The following is a 21,751-nucleotide window of genomic DNA, read 5'->3' on the forward strand; positions in this document are numbered from 1 at the left end:
AGATGGAACACAGGGCCCCCAATGGAGAAGCTAGAGAAAGTACCCAAGGAGCTGAAGGGGTCTGCAACCCTATAGGTAGAACAACAATATGAACTAACCAATACCCCCAGAGCTGTATCTCTAGCTGCATATGTATCAGAAGATGGCCTAGTCGGCCATCACTAGGAAGAGAGGACCCTTGGTATTGCAAACTTTATATGCCCCAGTACAGGGGAATGCCAGGGCCAAGAAGCGGGAGTGGGCGGGTAGGGGAGCAGGGTGGAGGGAGGGTATAGGGAACTTTTGGGATAACATTTGAAATGTATATAAAGAAAATATCTAATAAAAAATAAATAAATAAAAAGAAATACCTTTTTGGAAAAAAAAAAAAAAAAAGCAGATTGAGCAAGCCATGGGGAGCAAGCCAGTAAGCAGTACCCTCCATGGCCTCTGCATCAGCTCCTGCCTCCAGGTTCCTTGTTGGCTTGGGTGGTGAACTGCTTTAGAGAGCTGTGAGTGAAATAAACCCTGTCCTCCCCACACTGCTTTGGTCATGGTGCTTCATCACAGCAAGTGACCCTGACTGAGACATGAGGGATGCTTCGTTCTTTCTCATTTACAGACATACGACATCTATCTGCCCCAGGACGGTGTCATTAAGTCTGATCACTTGCTTAAAGCCCTGCTGAGGGTTCTTTACTATCTATGGTCGCTCTTTTCTTCCCTGATTAATAAGTAACTTGTGGAAACATATCTAGAGAATATATGAATGTATTGTCCCTCCAAATCTCTCCTCTTCCTAACATCTGTTGAAGATTCATGTCTGATCAACTTTCACTGTTATAATTGCAAAACAATATTCTGACTCCATCATTTCTTCCATGTGTATTTAATAACTAGCATTTTACTACAAATAAAACCTCCCTATCTCTTCTAGTTTACAGTTTTTCTACTACCAGTTATATGGATCCTTACTTTAGTTGATAGATACCTTCAATTGGTTAAAAGTGTTTTTCAAATGCAAATGAGAAGTCCCTAGAGTGTCAAAAGTGACTCCCTGGAGGGATGAGGGGGCTGCTTACAGGCCACATCTCAGGAGCCTGAGGCTCTGCAGCAAGGACAGCAGGCAGCCTTCACAAAGCCATCACAACTGACTAAGAGGTCAGCTGCGAGCTGCGAGCTGCTGCTCATCAGACATGATATCACACCCCAAACATTTCATCCAAACAACCCATCTGTTTCTCCACAGCTAGCAAACCCAAAGGCTCTGGCAAACACCGAAGGATATGATTTACAAATAGTAGGTAATATTTGGACCATTCTGCAAGAGCTCGTCTCCAGCTTTTTTTTTTCTTTTCTTTCTTTCTTTTTTTATTTTAAATAAAATACAAATGATTTCATGCTTGGAGCTCACTGTGTCACTGACAGCAGACAGTCCCTCAGAAATTAGGTTTGTTATATACAAATAGCAATGGGCTCATGTGTATTTATTCTGTGGTCAGAGACCACACACCCAGAACCTATTTACAGCTTTGACAGCACTCTTAATACCATGAGGTAGGAGGGAGCACCAGTGGGCAGGCCACAAGAGTATGACAGCAGGTCCTGCACCTCTGTGCAAGTGAGACCCAACTCTGCCTCCACAGAAGACATGTGGGTGGCATCTGCTTCCTGTGAATTCTTTTCTACACCATGCAAACATCCTCCCCCGCCCCACGTGCAAATAAAAATGCAACACACTTTGGTATCATTTTAATGAAAAGAAGTCTTTTTTCAAACCCTTTGCAATCTGGGCATGCTATACACAATTGTAATCCTAGCATTCAGGGCACTGAGACAGGAGAACTAAGTGAAGCCAGTCTCATCTAGATAGCAAGATATTGCCTCAAGAAACGCAATGTCTCGCAAAACAAAACAAAACAAAACCAAACCAGAGTCATTATAACCCTGCACCAGGACCATTTTTAGGGAGGGGTGTTGAACACTTACCAGGAAGAGTCTGGGGACACCAGCAGCCAGTCTCTCTGTCTTCACATGCCACACCAGGGGCTGTGGGGAGTTGAGCAGGAACACAACAGGCTTGTGGTGAGTGTGCACGGAGGCAATGGGGTTCAGATGCAGGGTAACCTAGGAGACCACACAAAGTAGAAGAGTTCAGTGCTGGTTTCCCCAGGCCATTCATTCCGAGGAGCATAGGACACTTCTTCACAACTCACTGCCCAAACCAAGACGACAAGTCATGCAAGGTTGAGCTAAATGCTGCTGATAACCAGTCACTGTTTCACTACCCAGCGGCTGCGGGCTATGATCAGTTCCAGTAATCACAACTAAAACATGGCTCGCCCACTAAGAATAGAACAGAAGTAAACAGAACACTTTCTTTTACACCAAACACAGGAATAAAACTACCTTTCCTCAGGGATTCCTTATCCTTTAAGTCAGAAACCTAAGCTGACATGACATAACAGGATATTTATGGGTGAGTTTTTTCATTGGGGGGGGGGGGCTTCACAGAAAGGACTTTCTTCTCTCCCAGGTAGCTTCCAATCTCTACAAAGTTAGGTCAGCTCTGCCAAAAAAAAAAAAAAAAAAAAAAAAAATAGTGCTGAAAGTCAAGAGAGGGGCTGCCAAGGGGAGCAAGCTGCCTTTCTCCTTCCAGCTACTAGCACAAAGGAAATTTCCAAAGAAAGGAAGCCCAGAGATCAGACAGAATAAACTGACAGTATAACGCCTCTATCAAAAGAAAACAGAGGCTCCAGGGCTCTAGAGGAACTGCTCCGTGGTGAGGAGCACTTACTGCTCTTGTAGAGGACCTGAGTTTGGTTGCCAGCACCCACAGTTCTCAACTCCCTGTAGCTGCAGCTCCAGAGGTCCCAGTGCCTCGCTGGCCTCCGATGACTCCCACACACATCTGAGTCTATGCAATCACCTGAGCCATAGCACAAAAGCTGACTACATCTCCCCATGGCTGCTGGTCCACTTTGATCGTGAGGAATTACTGTCTTATTCTAGGGCCAGTCTAGAACCAGTATCATTTATTACAGTAACCAAGTTATGGATAAAGAAAGTACTGAGTTTTCTTATCTTTCAAAACCCATGCTTTAGCTTATGACAAACACCCTCTAAATGTTAATAGGATATATTCTCCATTTCTTGATGCCACAAGGCATATTTTTCTACATATAGTTTTCACATGTGCATATAATCATAGCACTTGTTAACTATTGAGTGTGCCTGTCTTAGTTTCTGAAACAGACAAAAAGAAACATCTGGAGCTGAATATTGTTGTCAGTATGTTGCAGGCAGCCACACTATTGATTCACTGTAGCCAATCAATAAATGAATATATAACCCCAAAGATTAAAAAGAGGCTGAAGAAGTTGCTATGTGCAAAGGAGTTTAAGCCAGCTAATTTGCAGCAAAATACAAAAACATCAGCTATGCTGACTGTTAGGAGCTATTCCTGCATACCGGACCACTTTTAGACTTGGAATCAGCATGGCCCCAAATCAAAGCACTAGATGAACTGTGATGTCAACCACAGCAACAGCGAAACAATGTGTCCCTTGGTTGTTTAGACACATAGCACACTCTGGAGTCACTGTCTTCATCTAGAAGTAAACAGATTGATAACTACTGGAAACAAGACACAATCTAAAGGGAGCAGAGTGCGTCCAGACTGCAGCACTCCCTGGACACAGCGGTAGGTGACAGGGAGGACAGGAGGCACAGCACCTGCAAACCACAGTGTCACAGACTCCCTCTAAAGCAAGCGGCAGCAGAGGCTGTCCCTATCCCAGAGCACCACATCAGGGCCCAAAGACCAGCAGCTGTCCTCCCCAGAGCTGTTGACTCTGCCTGTTTTGTAGTTAGTCCTAAGACACAGACTTCTTAAAGCTCCCAAATATGCAAAAGCTTTGCTCAATATGTATAAAAATCAATAAATACAAGTCTCAGATGAACCAGAATATTTTTAAGCTTATGAAATGAGAAGATGTATGAAACAGATACTGATGCTTGGGTCCAGAGTTTCCCAGATGGTCTGAGTGTCGAGGCCTGGCTCAGACAACCAAGGGATGATTTCTAAGAAGCTTAGCGTGCACTTTTCGTGGAAACGGCTCCTTCTTCAGTATGTGGCCATGTCTGGCCAAGATGCATCTCTGCCTCTGGCACAGAGGTCCCAGGCAAAGCCCCAGAGCCATTTGGCAAAGGAGGATTCACACCATGGTAAAGAACTTAAAAAGAAAAATTGGCAGGCACAGAGTCCTGTGAGCTCAGGCTAACCCAATCCCCAGAGGCCTTTCTCTCCCTGTCTCCACCTAAGCAAACATGGCAGAAGGGACCACACAGACAACCAAAACCCAGCAAAAGCAGGATGGTATCAGAGCCCCTCAGAATGTGAGGAGAACAACCCAAACATCTTAAAGAACTCTGGGATGAATTGCCTAATTTCTTCTAGTCTGAAAATCAGAAGAAAGAAGGAAGAAGGAAGAAGGAAGAAGAAGAAGAAAAAGAAGAAGAGGAGGAGGAGGAGGAGGAGAAGAAAAAGAAGAAGAAGAAGAAGAAGAAGAAGAAGAAGAAGAAGAAGAAGAAGAAGAAGAAGAAGAAGAAGAAGAAGAAAGGCAGATAAAGGAAAACCTACTTTAGGATCAGTTATAGCTTAGAAATGACAATAGTTACAAACCAGATACACACTTGTAACCTAGTATTCAGGAGGCTAAGATAGAGGGATCAAGAGTTCAAGATACCCCTATATAAAAATAATCCTCAAAACTCATGAAACTCAAGAAGAAGGAAGACCAAAGTGTGGATACTTCGTTCCTTCTTAGAAGGGGGAACAAAATACCCATGGAAGGAGTTACAGAGACAAAGTTCGGAGCTGAGACAGAAGGAAGGACCATCCAGAGACTGCCCCACCTGGGGATCCATCCCATAAACAACCACCAAACCCAGGCACTATTGCATATGCCAACAAGGTTTTGCTGACAGAACCCTGATATAGCTGTCTCCTGTGAGGCTATGCCAGAGCCTGGCAAATACAGAAGTGGATGCTCACAGTCATCTATTGGATGAAACACAGGGTCCCCAATGAAGGAGCTAGAGAAAGTACCCAAGGAGCTAAAGGGGTCTGCAACCCTATAAGAGGAACAACAATATGAACTAACCAGTACACCCCCAGAGCTGTGTCTCTAGTTGCATATGTAGCAGAGGATGGCCTAGTTGGCCATCAATGGGAGGAGAGGCTCTTGGTATTGTGAAGATTCTATGCCCCAGTATAGGGGAATGCCAGGGCCAGGAAGCAGGAGTGGGTAGGTTGGGAAGCAGGGGGAGGGGGAAGGATATAGGGGGTTTTCGGAGGAGAAACTAGGAAAGGGACTAGCATTTGAAATGTAAATGAAGAAAATATCTAATAAAAAAATGAAAACAATCCTGCACAAGGTTTTATAGTTAGATTGTCCTTGGTAGTAGTCTAGAGCGAAGAGCTGAGACAGAATGCAACAAAGAAATGTCCCCCATGGACACGTGACAGGCAGGATGGGACAGTCTCTAAGAAAACCACACAGTAGTCTGAAGAGTTCACCCTCCATCCTTTATCCAATTCACACACAAAAATACTCAAAGTCTTATGAGCTTCAAAAGTAACAGGGAACCCAATGCAGGCGTGATGTGAGTTGGAAAGTTTCCCAAACACAGGTGATGCTCTAATGATGGGGCTGGATAATCTTTGGGAGTCACCCAACATTTGATAACGGAACTGAAAGATAAACCCCCTCTTCATATGCGCGACACACACACACACACACACAAACCAAAAACCCAGGCACTAAAATCTTGCAACAATGTACTCGAAATGCATCCCATAGGGAGGAAACCACTGGACAAGAGCAGGAAAACCCCAAGGGACTGGCAGAAAGGGAAACAAGATGGCTTCATCCAACGAGATGCACAAGTCTGCCCTTAAGAGGTCATCTTTCCAGGGGAAACCTTAGCAGATGACAACTGGGATTAGTGTCTAGGTTTCCTGTTCTCCTCACTTCAGGCTCACTCTTCATGAAGCCAGCTGAACTCCTGCTCTAATCTTATGTGTGTCAGACTTCACTAAGGGTCCACTAAGGATCCTGGTGACATGAGAAAGTGCAGCCCTGTGTCACGTCTCCCTGGTCAGCTACAAGGAAGGACGATAGCTGGTCTAATCAGTTCTGTAACACCTGCCTGCACTGAGGTTATCTGTGCACAAACTTATAAGGACACTCAAAACAGACCTGCATCCTCCCTTGCAGAATGCTCACAACTTCAAGGAGCCTCTGGGCAGAGAGACCATCTTCTTGCTTCCGGTTTGGGAGAGGTGCCCTGACCCACTACCAGACAAGGACGAAAACACTGTCCTCTGAACCTCATGGTGGAGAACTTCTCTATTCTTTCTCCTTTTCTCCTCTTTGCTTCTTGCCTTCTTTCACTTGAGTGGGGTTAGGATCAAACTATGTAATCCAGCCTGGCCTTGAACTCACGCTCAACAATCCTCCTACTGCTTCAACACCCTGAGTACTGAGATTTCTGATTTGTGATACCACACCCAGCTGGCTTCTCCACTTCCTAAATATTACACTTGATAAGAAAAAAAACGCTTTTAGCCGGGCATTGGTGGCACACGCCTTTAATCCTAGCACTTGGGAGGCAGAGGCAGGCAGATTTCTGAGTTTGAGGCCAGCCTGGTCTACAGAGTGAGTTCCAGGACAGCCAGGGCTACACAGAGAAACCCTGTCTCAAAAAACCAAAACCAAATAAACAAATGAAACAAACAAACAAACAAAAAAACGCTGTACATTTTTCTCAAAATCTCCAAGTAGTATGAAAATGAACTATATATTTACAGGTAGAAAAAGAAACCCACTTTTATGGAAATATGCCATAAAAATTGTTTTGGATTTACTGGAATTTGTAGTCTACATACAGGACATTCCTATGATAGAGATTTCAAAAGGTTTCTTATTAGTGAGACCCCACACCCCACTCCTAGAGTTTGTTAAGACAAAGCAACAGTCCGCACAGGGACTGCCATGTGAGTCTAACAGCGTGGACCCGTGAAGCAGTGAAGTCATCTAAAACCCATCCCGGGAGACTTCTGTTATCTAAAACCAAACCAAGTAATGTTCCGAAATAGATGATTCAGTAATCAGTTTACACTACAAATAAGAGAAAGAACTTCAGCATGTGCCTGCATCCCAGGTCCATAAAAGCAGGGGCTGTTTTTTAGACCCTTCTCCATCTCCTCTGCGGAGGGGAGATGTCACCCAACAGTGTCGGTAATTGGAACACCTTGAATCTTCTGTTCCCAGCACCCGGGTGTTACACACAGAGATTGGGGGACATAATTGTTTCAAGACACCAGGGTTCCTTGGCTGGCCTCATATTTTTACTTGTGTTTGAGCATAAATATTCTTAGGAACTCAAATGGGACCCCCAAATGGTTCTGAAATGTGCTCCTGATTGCTGGGGAAGGGAACTGTACTTAGCTAATCAACAAACACTACAGAGTTTTCAAGGGTCTGCTGGTCGGAGGAGCCCTGACAGCTGACACTGCAATTGACATACTCGTCTTCCGCCACGTGAGAATTGGTATAAAAAGATTCCCTTAAAGCATTCTTGGAAGAGTAGAGTCAGAGTTCTGTTTAAAAAAAAAGTCCCTTAGAAACTTTTATACTATTCTGAATTTCTTAGGAGCAGTTAGTTGGTCCTGAATTCAAAGTCCCAAACCACCAAGTGTCCCTACCCTATCCCAGAGAGTATAGGACCATCTTCTCCGTCAGGGGAAGCACTGAAGTCAAAGTTCACACTGCATGGCAGATGACATCAAACTTCCTCGCAGTGGTTTCATGTTGAAGCCATTTGCAGAGCTGAGAGGAACATAGTCAGTGAGTTCCCAAACTCACGCCCTGCCCCCAACAACGACAAGATTCTGGATTCCCTGGGAGCGTCTTAAAATAATTTAATATAGTGACACAAAAGGAAAAAAAACCCTAAAAGTCTACAATCTGATGCAGAAATAAGTCTGTTTTCTCCACCGCATGTTTTGAATGCCCTGGAAAAATACTAGGAACTAAATTTGGGGTGGGGGTGAGGAGCAAGAGCGAATATAAACAGACCAGTATTTATGAAGCTGTAAGTCATGACCCTCTGGAAGGGTCCTGGGAGCTTCACACAGGGATTCCAGGGACCCTGGACCTCCCTTCCCGGAGAAGCCCTCAGCTGCTGCAGAGAAAGGGGCAGAAAAGCGGAGATTCTTGGTGTAGGTATGTTCTGCTGTAAGAACACATCTAGGACCACCAGCAGGCCACCAGTCACAGCAAATTCAAAACTACTTTTCCATTGTCCTTCAGTCTGAAGCATAGGCTGTGTAGACAGTGTACTATGCCATTAATACACCAAGGTTATGTATTTAAGCCAAGGTTTCTGGCTCAAAGTACAGGACAGCCATGTCCTCAGATAGACGGTTTCCAGCCACAGGCTTCACTGTCCTTGGGCAGAGCTGGAAAGTTCCACAGGACACTACAGATGTTTGTCTCCTTTGTCAGATTGTGAAATCCTCAGAGCACATCATTCAAGGGCAAAAATGGAACCACGTTTAGCTCCGCAGCCTTGTGCCTAGTGCAAGGCCAGACATCCAGGAAGAGATCAACACGTTTTTAAAAAATGAATACAAGGAACCATAAATAAATTTCATCAATAAAATTAATGAAATGTGAGTCCAATGATGGTCATGAGGTCATATTGTCTTGATTTTCCAGCCAAAAGAAGGGAGGCTCCTCGTCTAGAGAACATCCCCTACCAAGTACAACTTGAACATTAAAGCAGGGTCAAGAAAAACAAACAGATCCCTCAGCCACCAAAACAAGTACCAGGGACTGCCAGGCTATGCACTGGTCAACTTCCAAGACAAATGTCCATGGTTACCCAGCCCAAGTGATACAACTACGGCACAATTCCTGCACCTAGGGCTCGGGGGACATGGCAGACACGGAGGTCCAGGAATCTTAAAGGACATGAAGATACTGATGTCACCATGGACACTGCCCAATCTTACTTTAATGGGGGGATTGATGCTAAGCGGTGATTTATCCCATCCTGTGGCTAGCAAGTGGCAGTGGTGGATGCCTCAGTCTCTGTCCCCACAAACCATTCACACGTCCCTTCTCCTCGGGTTGGAGGAGGACATGGAAGTTTTGGTGACCAAGTCAAACTGTTTTACTGCTGGAAAAGAATGAAGTGGGTGGGGGGGGGAGCATCAAATTCTAAGAAGTCCCAAGAGGACTAAGAGGCGTTAAAAGGGATCCTGGACAGGGTGGGCCACAGCCCCCACCAAGGCAGCGAGAGGTCTTGGCAGAGAATCCTCCTCCACTGACACTGAAAATCTTTCCTAGCCCTCACGGTTGGCCCCATGGGATGCTGGGAGGAGCACTTCAAATCCAAGTCAATCAGGTGTGTCTCAGACCTTCCGCACTTAGAATCGAAAACCCAAGGAGAATGAGCGCAGGGGTAACAGAGAGCAACCACCAAGCTGCAGGGCCCCCAACTGATACAGGAGTAGACTCAAGTACTCCCTAAGGAAACTCATTCTGGTCAAAGGAAAACCTTGAGGACTCCAGGTTCTGGTTTCCCTTGAAAATGTAACAAAAGCAATTCCTGGTCTGGGAGGGCAATCTTGTCGCTCCATATTATGGGTTTCAGAAGCTGTCTTAGAGGAACTTGAGTTTCCTGTCACATGCCCTTTCTTGAGACAGGGAGAACAAGTAACTTAGATTCAAAGTGGGAAATTTGTTCATCTTTTGGGCAGCATCTTCCTAACACACAACATCTTCCAAACATCTCGATTTCCTTGCAGAAGAGCGAAATCTTAAGTGCTTTCATTCTGAAGGGCTATTGTGGTCTGAATGCTGTCTTAGGGTTTCTACGGCTTAGATGAAACACCACAACCAAGTCCAGTTGGGGAAGAAAGGGCTTATTAGGGCTTACACTTGCACATTGGTAGTTCATCACTGACAGAAGCAAGGACAGGAACTCCAACAGGGCAAGAGGAGCGGATGCAGAGGCCATGGAGGGTGCTTGCTCCCCATGGCTTGCTCAGCCCGCTTTCTTATAGAGCCCAGGACCACTAGCCCAGGGAATGGGCCCTGCCCCATCAATCACTAATTAAGAAAATGCTGGAGCTGGAGAGATGGCTCGTCGGTTATGAGCACTGACTGCTCTTCCAGAGGTCCTGAGTTCAAATCTCAGCAACCACATGGCTGCTCACAACCATCTGTAATGGGATCCAATGCTCTCTTCAGCTGTATCTGAAGACAGCTATGGTGTATTCATATACATTAAATAGATAGATAGATAGATAGATAGATAGATAGATAGATAAAATAAGAAAGGAAGGAAGAAGAGAAAGAGAGGGGGGAGGGAGGGAGGGAGGGAGGAGAGAGAGAGAGAGAGAGAGAGAGAGAGAATGCCCCTCGTGTTTGTTCACTGCCTGACCTTGAGGCAGTTTCTCAGTCAAGGTTTTCTCCTCAGATGACTAGGGTTTGTGTCAAGCGCAAATGTGAAGTATTCCCCACAGGCTCATGTGTTTGAACAGTCACCCCCAGGTAGTAGTAAAGTTTCAGAATGTTATAGAAACTTTGAGAGGTAAAGGGAGCCTTGCTGGGGTAGACAACTGGGCATGGGCTTAGAGAGTTCACAGCCTGGCCCCACTTCCTGTCTGTTCTTTGTTCCAACCACCGAACACTTCTGCCAGTATGAACTGTTCACACCCAAACTGTGAGCCAGTTTCTTCCCTTATATTGCTTCTTATCCAGGATTTGTTCAGAGCAACTATAAAGTTTACTAATAAAAACAGCCTGACACGTGACAGAGCAAATTTTTTTTGTTTGTTTGTTTTTTTGTTTTTCAAGACAGGGTTTCTCTGTGTAGTCCTGGCTGTCCTGGAACTCACTTTGTAAACCAGGCTGGCCTCGAACTCAGAAATCCGCCTGCCTCTGCCTCCCAAGTGTTGGGATTAAAGGTGTGCACCACCAACGCCTGGCCAGAGCAAATTTAATATGCAGAAAACACCAGAGCTTATTACTTTTAACTGTTTCCTAGGTAAGTCCTAAATACATCTGGACCCAGTTCCAGGGAGGGTTCTGTGGTCACTGAGTCCCAGTGTAACTGGGAAAGCATGGGCCTTGAGTTTGGGAAAAGACCCTGCCTCAAACAAGTGGAGATCGATAGACAAGAATGCCTCTTCTGGCATGTGTATACACACACACACACACACAGAGACACATATACTCACATACTTACACACAGACACACTCACAGACAGACACACATATTCACATATACACAGACACACACACACACATACATACACACACACTCACATACTTACACAGACACATACGCAAACATACACTCATGCTTACAGACAAACACACTCACACACAGTCACACACTCGCACACATATGAACATACACACAAACATACACACACACATATGAACATACTTACACACAGACACACACACACACACACACACATGCATACCCCACAATCTCAGTGCTTGTTAATAACTTAAAAGAAGGAAGAAGTAAAGAAAAGAACAAGCAAAAGGCTTTCCCCAAGGGAAGCTGACAGAATGGCCGTTTCTTTACAGGCAAATCAGAAGCAAAGGCTGTGGCAGGGACTAGCAAAGGCCTTAATTTCAGAATTAAATGTGTAAATTAAACACAAACCATTTGATTTTCAAGTTATATGACTAAAATATGATACTCATTTCCAAGCAACAAAAATACAGTAGGCCTGACTAATCCATGCATATGGTTGGCCAATTTAAACCGTAGTGTGTAGTTCATATCATTAGGATCTGCGAAGGTGGCAGTGAAATAAAAATGTCAATTATCTTCCAAGCAAATAATGAAAATACTTTCTCCCATAGCTGACAGAGAATGTAAGGTCCTACTTAACATTTTGCAATGCTATGTCAAACTTTTATTTTTATATATGTTAAATTTTCATATTTAAAATAAGCTTCATTTTTTGCTATTCTCCTAACTAAAAAAATTTTTTGTAAGTACTTCAACTTTTAAATAATTTTTAAATTTGCATACAAGATACTAGACACCACTGTGGCATTTTAAGCAAAATGTGTTTTATAAAATGAGCTGATATCTTTCATCTTCTCAGTGTGATAAACATCGGAGGTACTTTTAACTGACAGGTTAAAGTTATGTGCCTATGTACAGATTTTGAAACTATTTCGAAGGGTTTTTCATACACAGAGATAAGGCCCATGCTACTCTTTCACAATGGGTTTTCTAATTTTACCAAAATCTGAATAGCCCTAGAAATGCCAAGATCTGTTGTCAAGACGCCTTGAGCTGTTTTATCATTCGGTCAGGACCCAAGCGTTTACGGTGATAGCTGTTTGTCTTCTTCTCATTGTCAACCAAACTAATATGTGATTCTCCCTCTAATTAATCCTTTGGAAATACCACTAATAAGCAGAATCAGAGCCCAGACAGGAAAAGAATAAATAAGGATAAAAGTTGCATTACAAACATTTAGACCTTGATTATAAATTTAAATGCCACAGTTAACAGGATTTTATAGAAGCAACTCAAAATTCTCTTTATGTGATCTTCAGACAGAAAAAAGGTTAGATTCATAATATAAAAATTTCCCTAGTAAAATGTGGTTTGAGATAATTAAATATGGTATCGCCCATGCAATGCGCGATTATTTAGTCATAAAAAGAGACGGTGTATAGACATTTGATACTACATGGACAGGCCCCAGAAACATCGTGTGAAGTAAACACGCCAGACAGACACTGCTGCAAAGCGGTATGTTTACATTCTAACCAACGAGTCCAGGAACACAGAAAACAGACTGGGAGTTGTAGACGCTGGGAATAGAGCAGCGAGGGTTTACTGGCATGGGGCTCTTTTTGATGATCACCCTAGTTGCACAACACTTTAAATATACAAACATCACTGAACTGCACACTTCAAAATGGCCAAAATGGCTGTATTAATCATGCTTCTCCTGAGAAACATAAACATCTCATAGATAAGACCTCAGTCACAGACTGTGAGGGAAACCTCACTTGGAGAAGCTGCTTCTCTCCTCTCTCCTCTCTCCTCCTCTCTCCTCTCTCCTCTCTCCTCCTCTCTCCTCTCTCCTCTCTCCTCTCTCCTCTCTCCTCTCTCCTCTCTCCTCTCTCCTCTCTCCTCCTTTCTCCTCTCTCCTCCTCTCTCCTCCTCTCTCCTCCTCTCTCCTCTCTCCTGTCTCCCCTCCCCTCTCTCCTCTCCTCTCTCTCTATCACTTCCTTCCTTCTTTTTGTTTTGTTTTGTTTGTTGGCTTTTGGGGTGTGTGTGTGTGTGTGTGTGTGTGTGTGTGTGTGTGTGTGTATGTGTGTGTGTGTATTTTGCTTTGTTTGAGATGGAGTCTTACTATATCGCCCAGACTGGCCTCAAATTTGTGTCCACTTGACGGGCATGGTGGCGCACGCCTTTAATCCCAGCACTTGGGAGGCAGAGCCAGGCGGATTTCTGAGTTCGAGGCTAGCCTGGTCTACAAAGTGAGTTCCAGGACAGCCAGGACTACACAGAGAAACCCTGTCTTGAAAAACAAACAAACAAACAAAAAAATTGTGCCCACTCAGGATAGTCCCAGACTTAGCATTCTTATGCCTCGGTCTCCTGAGTGGCTGGGATTGCAAAGATACATCACCACATCTCGTTCATATTTAGAGTCCTAAATGTTGATCTTTTTGCAAGCTAGCGATTTGTGGTAGAAAGTCTTTCCCAATGCTGAGGGGTAGTAAGCAAGATCGCAAGAGCAAACAGTTGGCATTCCTGGGTTTCTGTGTGGTTAAGCTGTGACATTCGGGTGTTAAATATGTTTTCAACTTGTGATGGGCCTCTTACATGGAGACCATCTACATAAAAGGAAATCTGCCATGAAATTGGCTCATGAAGCCATGAAAACTGAGAAGTTCTGGGATCTACAGCTGGAAAACAGGCAAAGGCTGTCATGCAACTTCCAGTCCAAGTCCTGAGAACCTTGAAGCCACTAATGTAAGTCCCAGGGTCCCCAAGAACTTGGAGTTCTGATGTCCACAGGCAGAGGAAACTGCATGTCCTCAAAAGAAAATGTGAACTCGCCTGTTCTCTGCTTTTGTGCTACTTGGGTTCTGGGAAGGTTGAACAGTATCCACCAATGTGGTGGTAGTTCTTACTGCTTTCTGCTAAATGCTAAGCTCCTCTAGAGGCACCCCCAGTGTGGGTGCCGGGAACTGAACTCTGGTCCTCTGGAACAGCAGCAGAGGCTAGCCTCCAACCTCACCTAATTTTCAAGTAGACTAATGACATGAGAATGCTGTGATAAAATAATTTATATTTGATTCAAGTATAGTTCTTTGTTAATTTAAGGTATAAGGAACATTTTATTATCTCAAAGACAAAAGTTATACTTTGTAGACCATCACAGATGAACAGTATTCTATGACACCATCAGATCTGAGCCAAAAACCCAATAAAGTCAGATTACTACCCACACAACGGAGCCTTTAAGCCAAAAAGCTTTCTAACCAGAGTTAACAAGTAGCAAACTTGTATGATTTTCATTTCTTTACTTTCTTTCTTTTTTTTTCTTCTTCTTCTTTTTTTTTTTTTTTTTTTTTTTTTTTTTTTGGTTGTTGTTATTTGAGACAGGGTTCCTCTGTGTAGACTTGGCTGCCTTGGAACTTGTTGTGTAGACCAGGTTGGTCTGGAGTTTATAAAGAACTGCCTGCCTCTGCCTCCAGGGTGCTGAGATTAAAGGTGTCTGCCACCACTGCCCAGTTTTATTTCCTCTTCCAATAACTTCCCACTAACTACAGAAGGCTCTGGATACCCCAGGGATAAAGTATGAATGGACAAAATGGATTCCTCTTGGGGGGGCACTAAATGTTTTAACTGAGGAATGGAGTTATACAATCTACTACTCAGTGGATACTACCCCTCAGCATCTAATAGACTGGCCTTCGGATACTCGCATACTCTTAGAGAACATACCTCCCTGTGTGCACAGGGAGCGACGGCGTGTATGACTCAGTATTTCCGTTAGCCACATTATTTTTCTATGCCACTCTTTAAAAACAAAAACAAAACCCCACTAGATAGTTGCAACTACTTTTTTGAGTTCTTATGGTTGTAATGAATGAGGGGCTAGTGAGAGGACTCAGAGATGCCAGCCATCAGTGGGGGACACAGGCCCGGTTCTCTACCTCTCTGCCCCCAGGCTGACAAGGTGAATAGTCTTGGTATTTATTCCTGGTGTAACTAGAGCCTTATGTAGTTAATGGGAAGTCATTAGAAGAGGAAACAAAGCCAGGTTGTGGTGGTGTACGCCTTTAGTCCCAGCGCTTTGGAGGCAGAGGCAGACATATCTCTGTAAGTTCGAGGCCAGTCTGGTCTACACAGCAAGTTCCGGGTCAGTAAAGGCTACACACAGAGAAACACTGTGAAGAGACCCCAAGTTGTGCTACCCTACTACAGACCCAAATCAAAGGGCTCAATCAACTTCCAAAGCTGGAAGCTGAAATAAGTCTTCCCCTTTGAAAATTAGTTATCTCAGATGCTGCATTGTAGAGACACGGCTGACTGACACCGGAGGGGTTTAGGACCGTTTTATCATCTTAGGTCCTGGTTCAGTACCGAAAGAGGGAAACAAACACCTGAGCATGGGATGCATGTATACATGAGTTCACACTCTCGTTCTAAAACAAATTCTAATCACTTCCACGATGGGCCGGTATCTCCCATAATCAAATCCTCCAGGTCACTTCGCCTCTCTTTCTAAAGTATAGGCGGGTGGTGAAGAACAGTGACTCGGAGTCTCAGCTCTTCCCTTATGGCCATCAGTTAAGAGTCTGCCTGTGATACTTTCATCAGTTTTAACATGGAGGCAAGCACTAAACCTGCTACATCAGGTGTCAGAGGAGTAAAGATGTGATTTGTGTCAATCAGGATACTGAGAGGCCTGAGGTAAGTGCTCAAGTCTTATATCTCCCCTACTACGATCACCAACAGCTGTTCCCTGTTCCTTTGGTTCCTATGGAAAGAAGCTGGGCTTGCCTTAAGGATCCTCCAAATTCAAGCCCACTGCATTCTTTCCTTATGCCAGCTTCCTCTCACTGGCCATACTAGAGGCCCAGCAACCTTCCTCCTTCTCTCTCTCTCTCTCTCTCTCTCTCTCTCTCTCTCTCTCTGTAACTTGTAACTCCATTAACCGCCTCTGCCTTCTTCACAGCTCTTACTAAGGATCTTTTCAATGCCAGTCTCTCTAGGACTCACTCCACTGTGCCTCCAGCCAGACTTGGAGATGCTTCAGAGGCCCCATAGGATGGGGAACAGCAACAGGGAGCTGCTAGTTTTGAAATACTGCATATCCCCGGCGAGATGCTTCATTTCCAAGTATTTGTTGACACAAACTGACCACTGCTGGGCTTGCTACCAGCTTGGTGAAGACTACCTCAGGTATGACACCAGAAAGGTTGGGGTAGCTGCAAGGCCTTCAGTTTCCCTGGAGACAAAAGTTCCATGGAAGGCTACAAATCACCATAGCAACCAGACTACAAAAAAAATAGTCCATGGGCTTCAGCCTGTAGCTCTGGTAAAGCAATCCGGACTCGGTGAAAGGGCCAGGGCACCGGAACTGAAAGACGATCAAAGTCAGGGCTGTACCGAAGCGCTGTGTTGTGCTGATTCCAAGGCCTCCGGTCAAGCATCAGTGTTCTGCTATGAAAGATGCATATCAGGGCCCAAGGACTTGCCAGGCAGAACCTCCTGCCCTAGTCTGAAGGTCTACATAGGAACTCACAGCACATTTTCCAAAACAACCATTTCAAATTTGGTCTAAGAGTAAGCCTGGGGGAAGATGTATGTCATTAGATCAAGTTACCCAGGCATAGTACAACAGCTGTTGGTCCCAACCTGGGTTAAAGAATAAGGGTGAGTGATTTTCTGATAAAACGATAGATGGACTTTATCCCAAGCTGAACTTAAATGTACTGATTCTTGCAGATTTAAGAAAACAAAACAAAAAACTTCCTGAGGTAGGAAGGTAACTTGGTGGGTAAGGATCTTGCCCACCAAGCCTGACCACCTGAGTTCCATCGTCAGATTATAACTGGATCGGATCCCACACTGCAAGCCCTGTCTGTGGCCACCTACAAAGTCAAAGCAGTAACTCTTCAACACATGAGTCCTTAAGGATGGATGTCAATGTGGACAGGGGCCTGTGTGGCTAAGTCATCACTGTCACAAATGCTAGGCCACACTAATTTGTTTGCACAAGTGTATAAGGGACGGCTGATTTTAAAAAGTTGAACTTGTCCAAGTTTTCACAAGAGAGCAGAAGTGGCCCGTCTCCTTTCAACAACTGAAAAGATCCACAAATGTCTTTATCTAGTTTCTCCGACTGTTTCTCAACTCTTTCTTTTTCTTATCTCGCTTTGGGGCTCTCTGTGCCCTGCAGCTTCTTGTGCTGGGCAGAAGCAAAACAAACGGTGAACTGCAGCATCTCCTGAGAGTGACCGCCCTCTGTGGCATCCCCCAAAGTAGGTAGTGCAGATAGGGCGGTGGCCTCAGGACAAGCTCGGGTATTCGGTCTTGCTTAATTTCCTTTAGAGATGCTTTTAGACAAGAGGGGCACATGGTTAAGACTGGATTTCAGGAAGATTGATAATTATTTGTATATTTTATATCAAAAGGTATAGCTTCTAATTTTGTCAAAAAATGTTTCTTAAAAGTCAAGAGTAAGTGAAAATGGCACACTTGCAGTGCCAGGGTCTAAAGGTATAATTTTGATGGCATAAATCTGTCTTAAGGCCGGGGGGGGGGGGGGGGAGAAGTCCTGGTTTAGGAATATGTGTAAAGTTGGGAAGGTCCCTGTTTCCCACACTGTTTATATCTTCCTGGAGCACATACATATCCTCCAGGTAGTTCATTGGCTGTCCCGGGAGCAAAGGATAAAGAGAGTGAAATCAGAACCTTGGTCACCGTGAGAACAGTGGTAAAAAATATACTAGAAGAAAAAGAAACCCAGAATCAAATGTGTATTAAAATCTCAGTGAGAGAAGAGGGTGTGAGATCCCACTCCAAGTGCTGGGAAAACGAACCCGAAAGGTTGCTGAGGTGTCCAAGTTTCACTAAGAAACACAAAAAACAGCCAGCTAGGTGTGGATGTGGTGGTAAACACAGCAGTAGGCTGGGTCATGAGTTCGAAGCCAGCCTGAGCTACACTGTTGAGACCTTGTCTTAAAAAAAAAAAAAAAACAAAAAACCACCACAACAACAAACAACAACAACAAAAACCCAAGAGATGGATGAATGAAGGATGGATGATGGACGAAGGGAGAGAGAAATGGAGATGGAGAAACAGACACAGTGTTTTATTAGCTTGTCTCCAACTTAGCTCCTTCACGGGAAACACACACTCTTAGAGGGATGACATGAGCTAATCCATAAACATAGCAGGTGGATCTCTCAGCATGTGGGGCTAAGCCTCACCCTGACACCAAGGCATTGTTTCATATATGTATTTATAAAATCAAAGGGAAGAGAAAACAGACAGCCGATCTAACAGTTCCCCCTCTAGAGCACATCCCCGGGCACCTCTGATAATCAAAGTCATGAATGTTTTCAAATGAGTCAGGAACTCAAGACCAAGCCACGGTGCCACGATGCGTTCACTCCTAGCTCACCAGGACGTGCCAGCAGAGCCCCGCACTGCTGAATCTACAGGGAGGTGAAGAACACTGTTTTATTGAAACATTTTCCAGTGTTCCTTTCCAAATTCAACTCTACGGTCTCTTCCCCGCTTCCATGCTACTTAGTAATATTTTGGCACAAATAACCAGGTAAAGAGGGCTGCATAGATAGAACGTGAGCCATGATCTCCGTCCCCCATTGTAAGCCTCTTAACCTCATCACGTATTGACGACAACTGAACCATTCCTACCAGATGGCTGTTTCGAAGCAGACCAGAGATTTAATTCCAGTATCATTAAGTCAACAAACAAAATCCAAAGCAACACTGAAATACACACACACACACACACACACACACACACAAAGCAAGGCAGCTCCACTCAAGTGGATCAGGGAGAAGAGGGACCAAGCTGGTCCGCTGTGTGCCTGCTATGTTTGGCAAAATCCTTAAAGCATGGGCGTCAGGATTGTCACTGCCTAGCTCTATGTCTGCAGGTGCTCAGCAAGTAATGGGTTAACAGCTGAAGAGCCATCTACACCTTGGGGAAGCCAACTGCATCTTAGGAGACACCAAATTCTAGTGACCATGGGTAGTCTCTACTTCCATGCCTCTACAACAGGCCTAGTGCCAAGAAGAACCGTGTTTTTATAGTTCCTAAGTTGCCCGTGGCTCTGACGAATGTCCTCTCACCTACAGGTCAGATGGCAGCCATCTTTGCTTGCTAACAGAGAAGGAATGGTTTCTGCTATTTGTGGACCTGTCCTTCTCCTTTGGGATTTGGAGCTTATTGGAGAATCAGGAGATAGAACCTGGCCAGGGCACGTGGGGTGATTCCTTCCTGGCTGGCTCATTTTACTCTTTAATTAGCCCCTGTTAGCATGCACAGGGCTGGGTCTCGTTCTGCAGTTAACACTGAAGTTTTCAGAAGTTCCGAATCCAACCGAGAAAGGTTGCCTTTATCCAGCAGTTCCCCACCCCCCAACCCCCATTGCCTCATCCGTTCAAAAGTTCTGAGCAGAAACTCAGTCACCTCTGCCCTCTGCTGAGCTCTGGGGTACCCCTTCTGGAGAGCAGGAACATGGGAAACATTAACGGAAACATAAGCAGCAATGGCCTGCTTCCCTGATGGCTCAGTTCACCTGGTAGTGGTGAGGGACAGCCCAGCCCACAGCTTGCTCCAGATCTGCAAACGGGAGGCTTAGGGACAAGTGTTTATGTTCAAAGGCTTAACGATGCCCCTCCCTTTAGATCCTAAATTACCTACATTATCCTGCCCAGTGTTAGTGATATTAACTCAGCTGGCTTTAATGACCCGAGGTACAGCTGGAGGGCCCATCTCTCGGGCACGCTCCAGCAAGGCCAGCAGGCACAAGCTGTCAGGCTGTAGAGGTACTTGCTGTTCTCAACACATTTTGTCTCCAACACAGCTCTGTTTTGTTTACTAGTCTCTACTCTGGTCTTGGAAAATTCTGTCTCCAACCCTTAGCCAAACCACATCCCTATTTCAAACTTCTCCAAATTCTCACCTCCAAAAAGCAGTGCCAGGTTAACACACCTGGCTCCAATTACTGCAGCCTGGGCCCTTCCAACGTGCTCAGTGACTTAGTGATTGTTTACCTCGGACCAGCTGGAGTTGATTAAGGATGTGGTTACGTTGTTTCTGTTGTGTGTGTTTAAGGCAATGTTACGTTTTTTCGGCCTGTGTCCTCTCGATCCCACATCGCCTCCCACCCCCACCCCAGTCCCCAGGAGTGAATCCTGAGCTCCCAGCCTGCTTCCCTCATCATCCCCATAATGCTCTGCGAACAGTCCATGAAGGCTGCATGCATGGATCACTGTCCAACGCCTGCTTCTAATTTCTGTAGAGAGGGACTTCTGCTCAGCAAACTGAAACGATTAATTCCTCTAACCTTACAAATTTCGATAAACAAAAGAAAGGAGAGAGAGAGAGAGAGAGGGAGAGAGAGAGAGAGAGAGCGCAGTGAGGGCATTCTGTCCTGATGGAGCAGTAAGGCGCTTTGGAGAGCCATCAAAAGCTCACCAGTGAGGAAGACCTAAGCCTTGCACTTAACAGTGTTTTTCCAAGTGTTGAAAGGAGACTTTCCCTTGTCTGTAAACCTGTGTCATCTATGTCTTCTGTTTTAAATAAGTCGTCAGTCAGCTGTGAGGTGGCTCCAACCACTTCTGTGAGGGTTTCTTTAAAGACTATTTTTCTAGTTTACCAATTCCAGAGACACTTTCTATCCTAATGCCCTCTTGGGCTTTCTCACTAGATGCAAATTATTCCATTTTTCATACTGGAGGCCTGGGCTAGTTCCATTAAAAATATAATCTTAATGTCCAGTGTAGACTTGGAAAACAGTAGCACTGGAGGAAACCTTAGGAGTGGAACCTCACCAGTCTCTTCCTACAGGCACAAAGGAACCAGTTTCACATGGCTCTAGGCACATACCAAAATTTAAACAAGAAGTTGGTGGCGGGGGTGTGGGGTGGGGTGGGGAGTGGGAGGGGTGACACTGGGCTCATGTAGCTCCATGACACACTTACCTAACACACACAAGAACCCAGGGATGGGTCCTAACACCAGCACAGCAATAGAAATATCATTATAGGTAGACTCTGTGACTACCATAGGTAGCACCATGGGTAGATACCATGAAGTCTTGTTTTAGAACTCTTGGAGCCAGTGAGTTGGCATGTTGGGTAAAGGTGCTTGCCACCGAGCTTATCAAGCTGAGTTTGACCCTGGAGTCTCCCACAAGCTATCCTCTGCTCTGTTGAGATGATAGCACTCACACTCACACACAAATAGTGAGTGTAATAATTTCTTAAGAAACATTGTTTTATACCTCTACAATAGTGAGACGTCAGTAACCAGATTTTCCAGAAAACATAACTAATGAGAATTTCCCAAATACAAATTGTGAATATGGTAGACCATGCCTGTCATCCCAGGACTCAGGACCCTGAGTTAGGCAGATGGAATGTTTG

The 21,751-nt window shown here is 44.8% G+C and overlaps 1 protein-coding gene across 1 annotated transcript in view; it reads right to left on the bottom strand.

Moving 5' to 3' along the window:
- Positions 1 to 21,751, bottom strand: part of Tgfbr3 (transforming growth factor, beta receptor III) — a 183,063-nt gene that overhangs the window by 69,270 nt on the left and 92,042 nt on the right. Inside the window, exon 4 of the mRNA NM_011578.4 lies at positions 1,969 to 2,106. Coding sequence (NP_035708.2) covers positions 1,969 to 2,106 — 138 coding nt within the window. The remainder of the gene's footprint in view (positions 1 to 1,968; positions 2,107 to 21,751) is intronic.

The sequence above is a fragment of the Mus musculus genome, chromosome 5, assembly GCF_000001635.26.
Source record: "Mus musculus strain C57BL/6J chromosome 5, GRCm38.p6 C57BL/6J".
In the NCBI taxonomy this organism is placed as follows: Eukaryota; Metazoa; Chordata; class Mammalia; order Rodentia; family Muridae; genus Mus; species Mus musculus.